This window comes from Patagioenas fasciata, chromosome 6 (genome assembly GCF_037038585.1).
Source record: "Patagioenas fasciata isolate bPatFas1 chromosome 6, bPatFas1.hap1, whole genome shotgun sequence".
Taxonomy (NCBI): Eukaryota; Metazoa; Chordata; class Aves; order Columbiformes; family Columbidae; genus Patagioenas; species Patagioenas fasciata.
In genome coordinates this window covers 24027578-24045750 of record NC_092525.1, presented here as the reverse complement: position 1 = coordinate 24045750, position 18173 = coordinate 24027578, and the positions used below count along the sequence as shown (strand labels likewise).

The 18173-nt window shown below is 42.1% G+C and overlaps 1 protein-coding gene across 2 annotated transcripts in view; it reads right to left on the bottom strand.

Annotated features, from left to right (window-relative positions):
• TEDC1 (tubulin epsilon and delta complex 1) overlaps positions 1–18173 on the bottom strand; it is a 66905-nt gene that overhangs the window by 4249 nt on the left and 44483 nt on the right. For both annotated transcript variants that reach the window (XM_065842808.2, XM_071810273.1), the window contains exons 6-7: positions 17704–17790; positions 14453–14665 (exon numbers count right to left, since the gene is read on the bottom strand). In XM_065842808.2, the coding sequence (XP_065698880.2) occupies positions 14453–14665; positions 17704–17790 (300 nt within the window). The remainder of the gene's footprint in view (positions 1–14452; positions 14666–17703; positions 17791–18173) is intronic.

Sequence of the window (18173 nt, the reverse complement as noted above, 5' to 3'; positions counted from 1 at the left end):
TCTGAAATATCTTCTGCCCTAACGTGCCCCTGGCTGTCCCTTTCATCCAGACAGTTATCTCAGCTGCTTTCAGTCCCAGGAATTTTCTGGCTTTGAATAAATTTTATAGCAATGAGTTCAGCAGGCAAATCATGGAAGAGGTAATGTGCCGCACAGTTTAAATAAGCTGCCTTCCAGCACGTTCCACTGTTTTGAGGCCAGAACAGTAACACCCAGATTCAGCTCCTCTGGACCTGTGCTAATTTGCCATGTGGACAGTCCCAGTCTTTCAGCCGCCCATCCTGTGGAGGTCTGCTTCTACCAGCTGCTTAGATGACCTACACATGTAGCTTGTTTGATGTCTCCTCAAAGAGGAGAGCTTCCAGCCCTTCACAATTACCGTTGTGGGTTGCTCAGCTCCCTTTCATTTGCCTGCACCTTGCTGGTAATGAGCTTCCCAGAGCTTTGTGTCTCAGAAACATCCCCAAGAAGCTGATCTGTCTCCTATTTTTAACAGCTCGCTAATGAGAAGTGCAGTAAAAACGATGCACAAAATGGTTCTTTTTCTGCTAGGCAGCAAGCTGGATGTGAACTTATTTGGAGAGAATTTTACCAACATGCAAGACATCCCAAAGAGATGCTAAGGGATTCAGATAACCACGTCCCATCATTTAAATAACTTCCAGTAACGACCTAATGAAAGTGACAATCTTCCAAATGCTGGAAGTCAACACTTCAGCTTGTTAAAACTTCACGTGGCAACCCGACAGCCTCGGAAAGCAAAGGAACACTCTGCCTCTAAGTTACACACTTGAAGGAAGACACTAACTGGATAGAGATGAGCTTTAAAATGCAACAGCAATTAAAGCTCCAAACACCTGTTTTGAGGACAGGAGTGGGGAGAGGCACAGGAACATTTCCATTTTGTGATCACATTGTTGCCGGCTTTGAGGAGGGAGCAGCAAAGCAAATTGTTGGTGCTCCTTTTGAAGTGGATGATAAAGACCAGAATCGTGCCATTATTTTTAAATCACAATCTCTTCAAATCATTCAAGGAGTTTTGCCGAAATGGCTATAATAACAGTGTTGTTCAGAAAAACAAACTGCACAAGCCTAGAAATTGTACATTTTCTGCCTCTAGTCCTACCTGTCCACTCATTCTCTCTTGTATTTCTCTTATGAATAGGGATAAGGCTCCCTATGCATATGGCATGAAATATTAATTATTCTTGCCATTCTGTTCAGGTACTACAAACCGCAATGGAAAACACAGTGCAACCTGCTCCTTTGTGCTCCGAGTCTAAAGGAGCAAACAGAAAAATCTCAGATCTTGTCTTTTTGCATTGAGGAGTGAAAGGAAATGAGGAAATATTAATGGATGCAATATCCAAGCCACCAAGTCATACCGCATTTGCTATCAGGGCATAATCACCAAACACTTTTCATAGTTTCTCTGAAAACACCAAACACCATTTGACTTGCAGAATTTTTTATTCCTTAAGGAAGCTCATTTCCAAGCTTTGTTTTGAACCTAGCACGTCTAAGATGGTCCCCTGTACCTGGGGAGTTGAAAAGTTAAATACTACATGCTTGGAAATATATGATTAATGATGGGTCAGACTACAGAAACAGAAAAGACGTGCCAGGCCAGCTGGTGCACAGCCCTGCCCGGCCCCGAACAGTCCCAGCACATCAAAATATCCCAAACACAGACACCAAGAGGCTTCCTCAGGTTGAGGAGCTGCCCAGAGCCCTCAGTTTCCCATCTACACTGAGCAGACCATCATTCAACAGACAAACGCCAGTTACAAAGTTCTATAAGGAAAATATGAAAGTGGGATAAGCACAGAGGTATTGGCATCGCTCCAAGACCGCCAGCAAGGATGCCGCACGGAAATCCTGACAGCCGAGCGCTGGAAACCAGGCATTGCAAATTAAGGCTAGTTTAGGAGCTTTCAGTTTCCAGACTGGACTCCAGATCAGTCCAAGGACTGAACCTTGCCAACACCTGCCTTTAATTAGCACAAGCCTGAATAACACTTTACAAATTTTCAGTATTTATACTTTTTGCTGTCTTACAGCTTATATTTAGTGTTTCTTCTACCACCATCCCCTTCCACCCCCTGAAAAAAACCTTGCAGAACTGCAATCCCAGCTGACAGTCTATCTGGGATACAGAAAACAGGATAGAGAAGGATTTTCAGACTTCTTTTCAGAAAGCCCTCCTTGTCAGCACTGAAAAAAACGAGCACCCAGTACAAAAGGAAAGAGAGCAAAAGGAAATAATAAGCAAAAGTGTTGATAACATAGAAGAGGGAAGAGCAGAGTCCACTATAAGCATAGTAGAAAGATCTGTAAGTATTAAATAGAAGTGGAACGCAATAAAAATAGTCACAGGGATTCGACAATTCCCACCCAAAACCTCTTTGTGTTTCTATACAAGAATCCCCTGGCTGTACAATCCGCTTTCTGCACCTTGCTGCACACAGAGCTGCGCTGAAAATCATGCACCAAGGTCTGCCTCTGAAAGAAGATGCCCAAGGAGTTTGCCTCGAGCATCATTAGAGACAGCAAGAACTGTCCAAAGGCATAAAAATAAAGCCATTTTCATGCATAAGTAGGGTAGGGGCTTTACACTGCTTTAACAATAAACAAACAATAATTTGGCTAGGAGGCCAGTTTCCTTTAACAAAAATGTTTGTCCCCTTTTTTTTTGAACAATCACCGTTAAGCGTACAACAAATGCTTTCCTTTCCCAGCTATAAACAACGACCCATTCAGCCTCAGAGCAGCAGAGAAAGGCACCATTTCAAGGGATGCCAAGAATCCGTAAGTGATGGAAAATCAAATCCTGCAGCTCCCGCTTTGGCGAAAAAATTCAGAGCAGGGGGGACAGGACTGTGCAAGGCCTATGAAGCTCAAACATTTGCTGAACAGTGACTTCCAAGAAAATCAGACCCCCCCAACCTTCAGAGAAACATCTAAAGATATTTTCTGCTTATACAAAAAAACCCAAGTTAAAGCAAAAGCAATATCTGCAATCACCTGTTCTGGAAACACTACAACACCGAGTAAGCAGGTGTTTTACTATAAAAGAGAACCTTACTCTAATTTCAAATTCATGTCTTACAGTAACTTGCCCAAATGTAGTTTCAAATCTCTAAGAAACTTACAGAGATAATACTGAAGCTCTGTAACACTTGTCTCATTGAATCAAGCTTCTTTGCTGTAAGCTTTCAAGGTTTTTAATTTTCTGTAGCAATTTCTACACACTGAAGAGTAACCAGTTAAAAACGCTGGAAACCATCATTTTCTATTTTAATAGCTGAACATTTCCCACACTGTCCTTTGTAAATGAGGTTTCTTTCTTCTTGTGAGATCCTCGACTGTACACAAAGAGACTTGATGTTCTTCTGAAATAGCCCATTTAATACCAATGCTTATGCACTTACAGATTTAAAGTCATAATAAACTGTTTGATTAGTCTAACCTACTGCAAAGTACAGCGTACAGTACCTCATCTAGTAATTTCTGCAATGTTCTACTACATTTTGGTAAGCTACGGGGTCTCTTCTAGAAACATATACTTTTGGTTTTTGGAACACAGTCTCCAGCATGTCAAGAAACTCCCCTATCACTGTGTTATCTCAGCAGTGAAATACATTTATGGCTAAATATATGCCCCTTTTTCAGTGAGTTCCACCTCAGCTACCAGGTTGTCTTATACCATATTTCATCTGAAGTCTTATACCCTCAAAACTCCACTTCTGTCTAAGGAGTGGTAAAACATGATCTAGCTATAACTTTGCCTTGGTTACATTACACTTTTCTCACCTCTTAAAAAGACAGATCAACTCCTTTCTTTATTACCCCTCCTGTAATGCTTTCCAGCCTTTCAACCATTTCCCAATTGTGATGGTGGTTATGGGTGGGGCCAACACATTTCATTAAGCTCTGAATTGTGATCTGTATCTTACTCTTATCTGCCATTTAATGACCAGTAGCAGATAGCAAAACTTGGTTGCCAATAACCAAACAACTTTTCCATAACCTAATACCTTGTATTTCATAAGGACATGAAAGGGAAAGGTTTGCACGTATCCAAAGCCTGATGCTGTAGGCAGATCAAACTCATTTGAGGTCCATGCACGGCTATTTCTTACTAAAAAAAAAATAATTTATTTGCGCTTAACAATAATTTTAACTGATAAAGCAAAATTTCACCTCAATTACTAATTTCTAACACTCATCCTTGGTTCAGCACAAGGAAAAAATCTTAGACCTTTGGAATTGGTGGCAAATAAACGAAAGGGGTGATCCCAAAGTAATATTAATGGGGGCATTATGTGTGCCATAAACTATGAAGACATTTTAGAAGGGTGGTAAAGCTGAGCTACAGCAACTGACAGAAGATGTAATTATACAAGCAGCTGCATTCCAAATTTTGCCCAAATTTGCAATTTCCTGCAATTAGAGAGGAATGTATGCATCTCCATCTTATGCATTTTAAGCAAGACATTCGCTATTCAAATGCTAGCTACCAGGCCCACCTATTGTCAGTCCAAAATCAATTCACAGGGAAGCCACACAGAGGACACGTACTTATTTTATCCAGGAATAGAAGGCCATCTTCTAACTGAGGGAGGAGTCCTCTGAGGAGAAACTAAAAATACAGTTATTAATATCAGGAACGCATGCAGCTGCATCCACCCAGAACAACTACCAGGGTCTGGCAGGGCACTGCTGCTTTGTGCTTCCTTTTATTATACATTGAATACTGCAGAGCACTTCATCAGCCTTGAGAAGGGCATCCACACTGCTCTTCAATGGAAAGCTTTAAGATGGTGAGGGAGCACAGTAACAGGAGGTTAAAAGTTAATTAAAGCATTTGAATGAGAGAACTTCATACACAGGAGTGACCTGATCTTGTCTGAATGGGTACCATATTTTTGTTGGTTTGCTTTGCTTTGTTTGAGGGTTTTCTGCTTTTTTTTTTAAGGTAATCAAATGGATCTGTGTTTAGACTTATGCATCTAAGTACCACATTGATAGGAGTCTGAAGAGTCAGTTTAGCTTAAGATAAAGGATACAGGATTAAGGAAACAGGAAGAGAACAACATTAAGATTTTTCAGGATTTTTACCAGAAAAATGCAAAATATACCTCCAAAAACCAATACAAAACACAAAAACAACAACTGATAAGAGCACTGCCTGTTTGCTGAGCCTAGAAATACAGATCACACAGGCAAAGCAAAGGAGAAATTAATCCTCTTAGGCCCAAAAGCAAATGAACCCTGCGAGTGCTGCGCAGTGAGCCCAAGGACGGGCAGGCAGAGCTGCCACAAGTCGGGGCTTCAGCCGGGACCTCTCCTGTCACCCTCTGCGCTGGACCCAGCCTGGCCACAGATGCACAGGGAGGCAGCTGCTCCGAGGGCAGCCTCAGGTTGGATCGCCAAAGGAGATCTTGCAGCAACTCAGAACCAGTCAGGGAGAAATCTTAGAATAATAAATGGTCTTCAAACAAATCAACAATTTCTGCATCACCTCTGTTCAGGTCAAGAGGATGCCGGCACAAGAAAAGCAGAGGTGAAGCATCAGCAGAGACACACAAGAAGACAGCCAGAATCACTGTGCTCTGGAGCCAGGAGCTCATCTAAACCTCCTCAGCTACTTCCCAAGAAGATTCGCAAGCCCACCACCTGCTACAGTCCTGCTGCTCTCGGGAAGGTGGGACAGGTCCAGGCAGGAGCACAAAACTGGCACATTCTTTACAATCCACCACAGGTTCGACATGTGGAAGTCCCATATGCCACACACTTCTGAATGCACACCACAGGGAATAAGAGATAAACACCTATTTCCTTCCAAATTATAAATCTTCAGCATTTTACAGTAATAACAAAAACTCAATTCTAACAGCCTGGCCTTTCATAATGTACTTCTTTTTAACTACAGTTTTATCTCTAGACTTTTCAAAACCTTGAATTCAATTAGAAGACACACAAACTAATGCAGTAATAGGCAAATATATGAAATGAAAACTAAAGTATGCCGCTGTAAGTAATTTAGACACTTGCAAAAAGGCTGCAGCGCTGCTTTGAAAGAGACCCTGACAACTACAAATTACAAAAGAAGGCAACAGACAAGAATTGCTTCATATAATAAATCACTCAGTTATTTTTCAATTTGTTCTTCCAAACTTTTATCTTGGGCAGCAGAGACAAACACTGATGACAGAAGATATCATCTGAGATCTAAGTGACTTGGAGAGGCTTGGAGGGACCCACTTTGTTTTAAGCAGAGCTTTGTCACTGCACAACATGAAAGTAGCCACTTCAGAAACAGAGTGCTGCTTGTGACTTGTACCTCTCTATATTATATTATCCTGCTTTGGGAGAAGAGGATGTGAAACAAAACACAGCAATGTAGTCCCAGTATATACAGCCAAAGAAAGGAATGTTTATATAAACCACATTCAGGAGTTTCTCATGTTAGCTGGCAGTTTGGGTGGTGGGTATCAGCTGCAGGTGGACACGAAGCTGCATGAACGGCCACCCTGACTTGTGCAGCAAAGGCCGGATCCTACAGCTAACCTGCAAAGGGAAAAATCAAACAGCTCTCTTACGGTTCTGAGAGAGCTGATAAGATGAGTTAAACATTCTGAGCTCAGAAGTGTACCAAAGCTTTATTTAGATGCATTTCTGGCTGGGAAGAAGACATGTGACAATATTAAAAGACAGATTCACTTTTATGACAGCTCTTCTACAAGCACAAGGGATAAAGACACAGAAATGAGTTAGATACTTTTTTCTCTTATGATCAAGTACCCTTGATTTCAGGATAGACAGGTGAGAGAACAAGGCCAAGGTTTTAAGAAAAAAAAGGAAACTTAAACTTAAGCTCTGAATGCAAGAATGCAACAGGTTTCTTCCCCAAAGCACCTCTGTAAACTCACCTAAAAACCAAGCAGCGCCACAAAATACACAACACTTGTAACTCCTGCTGACAGAGGAGGAATGATCCTGACATCTGCCCGGAGCTAAAACGCAAGTCAGATAACCTCCTGGAAGATACTGTCCCCAAAACCCGCTCTGAAAGGTTCAGTAAAAACACACTGATAGTGTTTTGGGTAGAGCTGCTCTAATATACAGCCACTGGCTGTGGTGTTTAATACAGCCCCTGTCAGCCAGAATTCACAATGTCCCCAGGGCACTACCCTTGTGGAGGATGACGTTGGTGCAGCAGCTCAGCCTCGACTCCAGAAATGCAGCAATCTGGTGGTCACAGGTACCTCAAATCCCCGTCAGCCCCAAGCCTTTCACATTCAAAAGACAAAGGCGGTGCTGGGACCTGCGATCTGATACACCTTGCACATCTGAGCCCTGCAGGCATCCCCAGTCTTCATCTATGTTTTACGGTGTGTTTGAACCCTGAGAACGTAAAGTACTACACTTATTTCTTAAAAATGCACTAAAACATTTACAGTGGCTACAAAACACGTTCATGGGAATGAGTTTTTTTACAGTTTATTGTTAAATAAAGCTCATCTAAAATTTATTGGAATATAATTCTTGAGCTGCATTTACTACATGTTTCATTGCCTTGGTCGGTATCCAACATCTTGGCAAATAATGCAAGTAAAATATTAACAGTGGTTATTGATTATACTTTAACTGATCCTGTCACCTGAGCAAACATTCTGCATTTTGTCAAGGATGGGAAAACAGCATCTTTCGGGAAGCAAGAAGAACTTTCACCCATGCTTACTTCACACCCCAGAGTTCTGCATAAAAAACAGGAGACAGCACTTAAGTTTTTAATGTTTCCCTCTTCCCTAAGGAGCTGGAGTCTTTTGGAATATATAAGGTCCATGAAAAATGTCAGGCTGGGTAATTTATTTTCAGTTACAGTTTTTGTGTGTGTCTGAAATCGGTTTGCTGATTTAGCAACTGGTACATACAGTCTCTCTGTCTCCCTCACAGTTCAGCACTCATTCAGCAATCTGCACAGCAAGTTACATCTGCAAACCAAGAATAAATACTTATCGTTTTCATCTCTTTGTATGCTGCAAGCTTAACATTGACTATTCAAGTCTGATCAACTTGCCTGAGTTCTCAGAAGCCAGCAAGATTCTTTCAAAAATCTCCCAGCCCTGCTTATCCGCAGTAACTTTCCACGTGCGTGCCAGCCTTAAACCAGGCTACCAAGAGGCTTCAGGTCTAATGCAAATGTTAGATCGTGCTGTTAAGAGGAGAAACCATGCACATGGAGACAGCTTCTCTCCTCCCTCCAAGAACAGAGAAGACACCGTGCCCCAGGAACAGTCACCTGGATCTCCACTGCAGCCTCCACAGGCACATACAGGGAGCAGGCAGCCTCAGATCTCCTGCGAGGAGTATTGATAAATGAGTGACAAATAAACAAGTACAGTAAAACACATGAGCAAAAAGAGAACACAAACATTAAGATGTTACTTCCTATTGTTTACAGCAGATCCGTGCTTTCTAATAACCTAAAACTACCTGCTAATACCACAGCAATTCCATCAGCAGCAATTTTAATACAAAATTTAACCAAATAAGAACTACACATAAAAGCCATTAGCCTTGTCCCTCCTTGCCATCCTCCCGTCCATGTCCTCCTTTGCTCCCTTTGATGGATGTTCCTGCTGATCTCCCAGGGTTTCCTCCCCCTACCCAGGCATCTGGGCCCAGCCAACCATGCGCTACCAAAAGCTGCTCTTGTGGCCTTGCTAGTTCTTCAATTTTTTTTGCATGAAAAGCTCCACTGACAGCTGCTTGGTACTCCAGATGGAGGTCTGCAAATACTAAGTGGAACACAGAAACGCTCTGGGACTGAGGAAGGGAATGTGCTGACTGAGGAAATCTGCCGGCGCTGAACCATTCCCTACCGCTCCTCCCCTTCCTGTGCCCCAGACAGCCCGGATAATTAACTGCTCGCTACGCTAACATCTTCATATTAGCAGAAAGCCCAGAGAAATAGAATAAGCAGCAGAAATAGCAAAGATGCAAAAAAAAAAATCTTTGGACAAGCCTTCAGAGAGCTCTCCAGCCAGAGTCCAGCTGTCCCTTTGCCCCAAGTCCCGGGTTTACGGTAGCAGAAACACAAGCTGGTCCTGCGCTGGTGGAGGAGGAACGCGGCACACCGGGAGCCAGGCAACCCCCTCTGTTGCCCCTCGCATTCGCAAAGTGGAGAAAATAATGAGACTTTGTATTTCTCTGACTCACATACATACACTGCCTTTATTTTCACATGGGTTCATCACATACACAGCGCAGCCACCCAGCACTGGTGGGGGCTACCAGAGTACCCACAGCTCCTCATCCCCTCCTCCACTGCATTACAAGGCTTACAGAAAAGCTTTGGAAGTGCACCTGTTTGAGTAGATAAAATGCAACTCAATCTCAGTAAGAAAAAACAAAAAAAAAATCCCAAGCAAAACTAGAAGGATGTAGGGCTGTGTTTCAGCATCAGTCTCTGGAGCTGCTTCCCTACTTCAAACGGCAAAGTCTTAAATCCGAGTGCGTCAAAAACTGTTCAGTTTTCTATAGATGCAAGATCCTTGAGAAAAAAAAACAACTCCTTTTATTACATCCTACAAGGTCTCCCCCAGTGTACTGTGATGAGCTGGCGATGGCAAAAACTTCGAGTAAATCACAGGACTCTTGGGATGGAGTGAAAGCCTCTCTGCATTTCAAACCATGCCACCCCCACTTGATGGAGTGTCCCAAGGTCACTGCTGCCACCACCACTGACCAGCCTCGCGCCTCTCCCCAGCGAGAGAAAACAAAACATCCCTCTCGCACACAGCCCCTCCCCAATGCACTATGAATCCAAATCCATCTCTTCTGAAAAAGGACTCTAACGTGGAGGGAGCATGTTCGAGTTCGGATCGATGGCTCAAAGTCTTTCCGGTTTGTTTTTAAATGCTAGTGAACACATGGATCCCAAGAGACAATATCCCAAGTTTCAACAAAAGCTCAGTATGGTGTAAGCATTTATGTGGTTAAAACTGAAATTATCATTGTTTGGAGTCAAAATGCTCTGCATTCCAGCCAAATGTTTAAAACAGGCTGAAATAAAATCCCCCTGCAAACAGAGGAGTAGATAACATGAAATATTCAGAAATGAAAAAGCAAGCAAGCAAACAAGTTCTCTTCTGGAATTAGCAGTTTTCAGGTTTTACAGTTAAGTTTATTTCCAAGAGGAGAAACATTTTTAAAGCTTAACCATTTCACTCAACTTTTTCATCATTTACAAATCCTCAAAATGTCACCAAAAGTGACTATTATTTGCCCAACACTGCATGGAAAAGAACAAAGCTAACAGTAAGAAAGCCCTGTATTCAGGTCACACCTCTGCCATATGCATCTTCTGCTCCAAGATACTGAACGCAGTGCTGCCTAGAGATGGATATCAGTTAAAATGTCATATTAATCAGGGTTTCACAAATCACCCAAATCCCACAGCGACATTCAGATGCCTTCTAGTGAATGTCCCTGAAAGGGGAAATGGTTTCAGGGTCATTCCAAGCACATAACCAAAGAAAAAGCTGGGGGCAGGCACAAACAAACAAAAGAAAATAAGGAAAATCAGTGATTTAATTTTGAAAGATTTAAGATCAATAAATTTTAACTACCAGGATCACAGTGCACAAATGATCAAACTTGCAAACACTAGACACGTTGCCCCTGAGATCACATCCTGAATAATAAGCAGTTGTGTTTAGTGGTACAAACCAGACATCATGACATGCAATGACTTTAACACACCAGAAATACCTTAACATCATTTTAGATAAATAAACAATCACAGATTTTCACATATAAGTGAAACAGACTTAAACCGGTTTTGAAGCCCAATCCACAACCTTAGAGCAGGTCCAGCTCCTCTGCAGCCAACTCTGGCTGACATTGGTGTTACCTGGATTGTGTGGGGTCCAAGGATGGAGACTTCACAGCTCACCAGGCAACCAGCTCCACTGTTTCTCTGCCCTGGGCATTAGGAATTTTTTTTCCTTGGTATCTAATTAGAAACTCTGATAATGACTTACACCCATTCTTGTCCCATTCACTGCATACACAGGGAAAAAAATAAAAATCTTTCCTCCACAGAAAACTTCTTTGCGTTCGAAGACTCATGTACCTCGCCTTATTCTTTCTGTTTTTAACATAAAGACCTTGCATTCCAAACTTACAATGATTTTACTTTTCCTCTTCTGGCTCTCCCCAATTTCCCTCCTGAAATGTGATGCTTAAAACTGGATGTAAAGAAAGAGCAACTGTACCTCATTATATCAAAGCTCCATCTAACCCAGCACTGTTTCCAACAGTTGTCAACAGCCCTAACCTAGGCAAATTTCCCTTGCAGTGAAACATTTTCACAACTTAAGTCATCATCACTTCTCCTCCCTATGCTGTCCAGCTCAATCAACATCGAGGTTTTTTTAATTAGGAGTGAGACCAGAACTGGACACAGCATTCCAGGAATATTTTAGCTTTTGCTTTCTTCTGCTTTTCCTAACAATTCTGAAGACTCAGTTTGTTATTTTTGACCACTGACACAGAACTATTGTTATAACCCTAAGAGCTCATTCACATGATGGAAAAAACACACGTAAAATTATGATCCTCCCCTTCAGATGCATTTTGTTAGATCTATCTCCACCCAGTTTTAGCTAACGTTTTATCACTTCCCGTGATGTTGCCTCAGCTCGACCTGGGCTATCCCCGCCCCTTCCCAGAGCGGTCCATGCTGGTGGAGGAGCACGGGCCCCGCGACTCCGTGGGTGATCACCTCCGCAAACCCATCCATCCCAGCCGCCTCCGCACCGTGTCCCGCTCCACTGTGTGCTCAACAGGGAAAGGCAGCCACGTGGGCAGGCTACTTGTGCTGAGAATCTTTCCAGGGACTGTATCAAATGCCATTTCTAAATGCAATTAAGAGACACCAATCCAACCTCCCCTGTCCACATGCTCGCTGGTCCCCTTCAAAGAGTTCCCACAGATTTTACATTCACGATTCCTCCCTGCGAAATCTCAGCTGTCTCTTCCCCAGTGTATCATGTTTAACCACGTGCCTTCGATTCTGTTCTTCAGAACAGCTTCTGCTCAGTTGCCTGGCACAGACATCAGGCCTACTGCTAACAACAGACATAATTACTCTGTGGATTACCATGTTTTTCATGAAGTACAAGGTAGAGGGCACAAGAGCTACGATAAACCGTACTGTCCCTCAGCTGGGCACGCTTGTGAGAGCCAAGATAATTTCCAGATGTCTCAGTATTGCAAGATACAAAGTTAGAGATAATGACCACTTTAGCTACCACTGTTATCTTCTTTTTTGTTAGACTAAAAAAATAATATAGAAGGGAAGATTTGATAAGCTTATTTCTCCAGCGAAAAAACTGAAAGGGGCAGAACCAAGCAACTGATAGTGGAGTCTGAATTCAGCAAGCAGCCTGGCAGTGGAGGAGAGAGACAGGCTACAAGCAGAAAGCATCACATAAGCAGAGAACAAAGGAAGGGTTGATATAAAGAGGATTGATGGAGGGTCCCTGACCCCCAGCATTCCAAAAAATGCTGTTGTGTAACATTACAAAATAATTCTGTTTCAGGGCATGTAGAAGAGGAACCACTTGCGATAAACCACCCTTTTAACAACACTCTTAAGATGCACTCTGTTTGTTATCCACAGTCATAAACTCATACAGCATTCACTGTATCACAGAAACACTGGAACTTGATCGGCCATAATTCAAATCCAATTAGTGCATCTATTTCAAAGTACAATGAAGAACGCATCATTCAGTCTTTTTAGACTTCATTTACAAATTCAAGCATAAAAAAATCCAGTGTGATTATTATATAATATTTATAGAGCATATATATTGTTATAGATGAATCAAAGCATATCTTGCTTTGGAAAGCATGCATTAGAAATTTTATTTTTAGAATTCAAGGTCAGAGTTGTTCTGCCAGTGTCATGTCCATTTTGCCATAAAAGCAATGAAATCTGATGACAGTACAGACCTGCCTAGTCCAGCACCCCATCATTGGCAGTGATCGACAGCAAATGCCTAGAGAAGACCATAAGAAAAGGCAAATACATGGAGACACTTCCTCAGACTATTCCTCCAGCCTGCAATGATTTGTACTCCTGCAACTTCCTAAGTTTGTAATTCATGTCTGTATATTTGATAGTCTTTGATGGATTACATCTTCCAAGAATGTGTCCAACAGATTTCGAATCCATATACACTGCTTATATCCACAGTGCCCTGTGGGAAGAAGTTCTGCTCTCTGTGGGAAGCAGCAGCTCCTGGTGCTTGTCCCTATCCAACCGATCCTAATTAGTTCCTTATCCTTACAGTAGCAGAGAGCGATTAGCCCTCCACAGACTTTTTCCATGCCAGACCCTTTTGAACTCTTGGGCAAATACCTCTTGATCCGACAACCTGACACTTTTCATTTTGTCAGCTGATCTATAATCCTGTCTACCAACATTTCAACAGAAAAAAAAAAAAAGAAAAAAGGCAGAAAAACCCTTCTCCTGTATTAACAGACACAAAATAGCGACATAGCATTTTTGTTACTGCTCTATCTGCCCCAACTATTTCTTTCACGTTTTTTCTAACCACAGGTTCCACAGATTCTCTGTATCCTTCCTTCCTCAATGCCTGAACAAAATGACTAGTTTTTACACCTGCATCTTTATCATATCTATTCCTTGTGCCAGCATGTTAATATTCAGATTCACCTTCTACACCTACATTAACAGCTCCTTTATTTAGGTCCCACCACCCCCTCCGGGTGCTTCCTAGTGTCTCCCCATCCTTATGTCAGGAATGCCATGTACGCTTCCCTTCATTCCACCTGCTTTCCTCCGCACCCAGCCTCCCACAGCCAGTCTGTTCTTCCACCCAGTCTTGTACTTAGTCCCTTCTCTCACTTCACAGGTTTCAAACCTTCCATATTCCTTCCCCTATCAGACATTTCAAAGACTACTAACTCAGTGAAAGATGACAAGCTCTAGTCTCTCCCACCCTCCTTTCCCTGCAAATACCCATCTTTATTTTTCTTACTAAAACCAGAACAAACCATTACTGATGCTTTCAACTTGCTGTCTCTGTCCCCTCCAGGGGCTGCCATGATTTTCTGCTCTTCTGTCCCCTGCAACTCCTATCCTTTGATGCCTTCCCTTCTAAAACAACACTTATTTTGTTTCAGCATGCTGCCTCTCTGGGACAGAAGCCTTCTTTGTGTTTGAAAGAGCACCTGGCATGCTGTGGGCATAAACAGACAAGTAACTGTAGATCTGACATCGAGATTGCAGCAAGGGTGACACAGAGCAGCAACAGGGAAGCCACCCTAGGATGGAAGGTAGCAAGACAGCTAAAAACATAGGATCTCAAAAGTCGCTAATGATCAAGAATGCCACCCAAAGCCTTACCTTCTCACACCACGCAGCCTTTCGGTGCATCACAAGCTTCTGCAGTTGGTCACGGAGAGTCATGAGATCTCTGGATAATCTGTCAATGTGCTCGGTCAGATTGTCAGCCCAGGGGCAGCACGAGGTCACCTCTGGCAGCCCACTTCTCTCCACATGAGCATCCTGGGACTCGCATGGATTTCCCTCTTCAGCCATAATATCTAACACAGTTTCCTAAAGGAAAACAATAAAAGTTACTTTTCAGCAGTACCTAAGTGGTTTTTCACACACACATCTACCTGGTAATTTGTAACTAGGAATTCACTGCTGCCACTTCAGTACACAGTTGCTCCACAATTTCAGAGTTATTTTAAGAGATAACCTCCTCAGTTCACAATAACATATTTCTAGGTTAACAGAAAACTTACGTTGCTAACCTAGCTTATTTTAGAAAGCATTATATACTGTGAACTACTTTCAACTGCTCTAAAGCATAAAGTAACACTCATGGGACAGCGATCACCAGTCCTGCAGAAGCTCTAGATATGCCCCTTCCCCTCAAACTCTGAGGCTGGCTAGCTTTTTGTAACCAAGTGATGACCAGGATGAAGAACATGCTTACATGGTTCAGGAGAGCCCCATCTGCTATGTGGCACAGTAAGCTGTAACACCCAAGGGACCACTTGTGCCCAGGTAAAACTCCCAGGAAGCCCAAGAGATCCCTGCTCCAGACTGGTCAGAAGCTCTGTCAGCTCTGCTTGACTGCAACCACCTCACTGGTTTTACAACTAATTCTGCACCTGCCTTCTGAGATAGTAACCATTATTTGAAATACTCAAAAAAACACCAAACAATTTCAGAACCCTTGACATGCATGTACCTATGTACTGGGGCGCACAGATTATGTAAAAACACACAGTTTTCAAGCCAGGGCAGCAGAGCATAACTAAAGGACCTAGGCCTCCTCACTCAGAGCATTAAGTATTTATTGCCATATTGTTATCAAGAAGACAATAGTTAATAACAGGATTAATTACAGGCAAGGTCATAATCTCTCATAAGGATGTAACTTGCATTCAAAACTATCTTTAGAAACTGGAGAAGTGACAGCAGTTGAACAGCACAGCCTACACATGGGCAAGGAAAAACCAAATGCATAATTGCTGGCACAGCAGCAACACTGCAGGAAGACATGTCAGAGAACCAGAAGTCACCAATGTCATACTATTAAAGTCAACTATCATTTCAGAAAGTACAAACACAAGTCTCTGTGATAGTGTAACACTGATATATGGGTGAGGCACCTGAAGTTAAACAAAGACAAATGAGAAGGAAAATCCCATATGAGAGCAGCAACAACCATTAGAAGTTTGAAGGAATGGTCTACAAGGAGACATTAAGAGAACCAATTTTGTTTAGCCTAGAAACAGGGACTGGGAATGCAGCGAAATGCTGGTAGCGTTTGCTTGTATGAAATATTGCTATAAAGAGGATGAGAATATTCTCTCCCCCCACCTTCTCTGCAGGTAGGTTAAAACTCTACCTTAATTCACATCAAGAGAAAAAACTTCCTAAGATAGCTAAGAATGGCACAGGTACCCTACAAAACCTCCTTTCCCATGAAGCATCAGCATTGCTCACTGGGACAAAGCAGCGCTGGGACCAGCAACTCACCTTGACCAAAGGCCCAGCTCATGACACCTCAGACATCATCTGGGCACCAACAGCCTAACTAAGTGCATGGAAATGAGACAAAGCTGGTTTGGGTTTGTTTTGGTGGGGTTTTTTGTTTGCTGGTTTGGGGGTGCGGGCGGGGTGGGGTGGTGGTTTGACTTGGGTTCTTTGGATTTAGGTTTTTGTTTGGGCCTTTATTTGTTTTGAGTTTTGTTTATTTTGGTTTGCACTTCTGGTTTGGGTTTTTGTTTTCGTTTGTTTCAGTTTGGGGGTTTTGACTGTTTTGGTTTGGGTGTTCTGTTTGAAATTCACTAAATGACAGAATTTTAAAGTAACACGACTGCAGTCACTCCAGATGCTGTAGTTTTGCCATGCTCTGTCATGAAGACATGGCAGAAGCTATGCAAGAATCACCCTGTCCATCAGATCAATACAAAACACAGGTTAAGTGGAAAGAGAAAAGTTCTGTATCCCCCAAACATATCTCATTTCCATATATCCTAGAGATCTAGGAACAACCACCATCATCAGCAAAACAAAAGAAAAAGGTAAAATTGACATCCAGCCTGTTGAACAATTTAAACCAATGTGCTGGTCAGGGTTTTTTGCAAGTATTTATTTAGAACTTCAGGAAACACACACACAAACACTCACAATGTTCCCCACATTGTTGAACCTGTCAGAGACATATGTTTGGGTGGATATAACTGGAAGCATTACAGCATTTCAGTGTATTTTGCCTGTTTGAAGCCAGGCTTACGCTAGTGTTGATACTTTTCAAATAACCAGAAAAAGGTAGGCATGCAAAGCAAACCCCATTATGTAGTAATGGCAATCGGAATGGCTCTGCATTGGAAGTACTCTTCAAGACAGGTGAGGTAATTCTACACTCCTGTGCCTTGCTTTTAGTGTAGAACAAGGTATATGGGCAATTAACAGTCAGCTCACTGATTCTCAAAATTTTGTAAACTCATACAGCTGATGTGGTGCTCTAAAGAATTATTTTCAGCAACTGTGAGTGGGCAAAAGTTGTAGAGAGAAGTGAGATGGATGGCACCATTTATGCTCACTTGAGAAGTCGTAAGATGCATAGAGAAAGGCTTATTGATTTTCTCATGATCATTCAACACAGTTCAAGGGGAAATTGGCAGTTTCAACATATTATTTGGCTGAGAAAAATGAAGTTGTTTTCAATATTGGCTGCCTGCAAGTGTAGTTGTTCTCAAGTCTGTAATAAAGCTTAGAGGCCCTCTTCTGAAAAACCATTTAATTTTAACAAAATGTATGATTGCTATGCTTATAAAACATTTAAGAAGTGAAGATCAGACATTTTAATTTGTGTTAACTGTATGAAATTCTGCCACTCTGCCCTGCAATTCCTCAGCTTAGCTGGGCCAGTCTTACTCAAGAAAACAGAGGGATGAAGGAGAACTAAGGAAACAGCCCTTATTTAACCAAAGGCGTTTTCCCTTCTTCTCAAATGCTGTTGAACAGTTGGTTTGCAGCATTTATTTCTGTGGGAAGGAACCTTTGGAAGTGGTCAGCTATTTGTTAGAGTCAAGAAAACTGCACACTTTGAAATTAGTTTGATTTGTTACCATCCACTGCCAATAAACTGGTTCCAGTTGCTTCCACTCCAAAAAGGCTTCTAGTTGCATGGTCTCAGACTCCAGAAGCTGTAACAGCTAGAATGAAGGAGAAGAAAGAAAATCAGGTAACATTGGTCACTTGTGCACTAAATGAGATGTGTGTTCTCAATTACAAAGAGAGTGGTGGTGGTACATGGGACAGCACTGAGAAAGAATATTGTAAAATCAGCTGCAGAAACAGGATGTGATTTATTCCTCACCCCAAATGTACAAATACTCCCAGCTTTTACATAAATAAATGTGAGTTTCCATTATGTTTTGAGGGATCAAGACCAACTATCCTGATATATTAAGGCCTAGATGCATGACCATCTTCAAATCTGCTACACTTCTTGACTACCAAAATAAGCCATGTTTCTCCAAGAGTATTTTTTTTTTTAATCTGTCCATCCACTCACATTTATCAAGGCTGTAAGGTC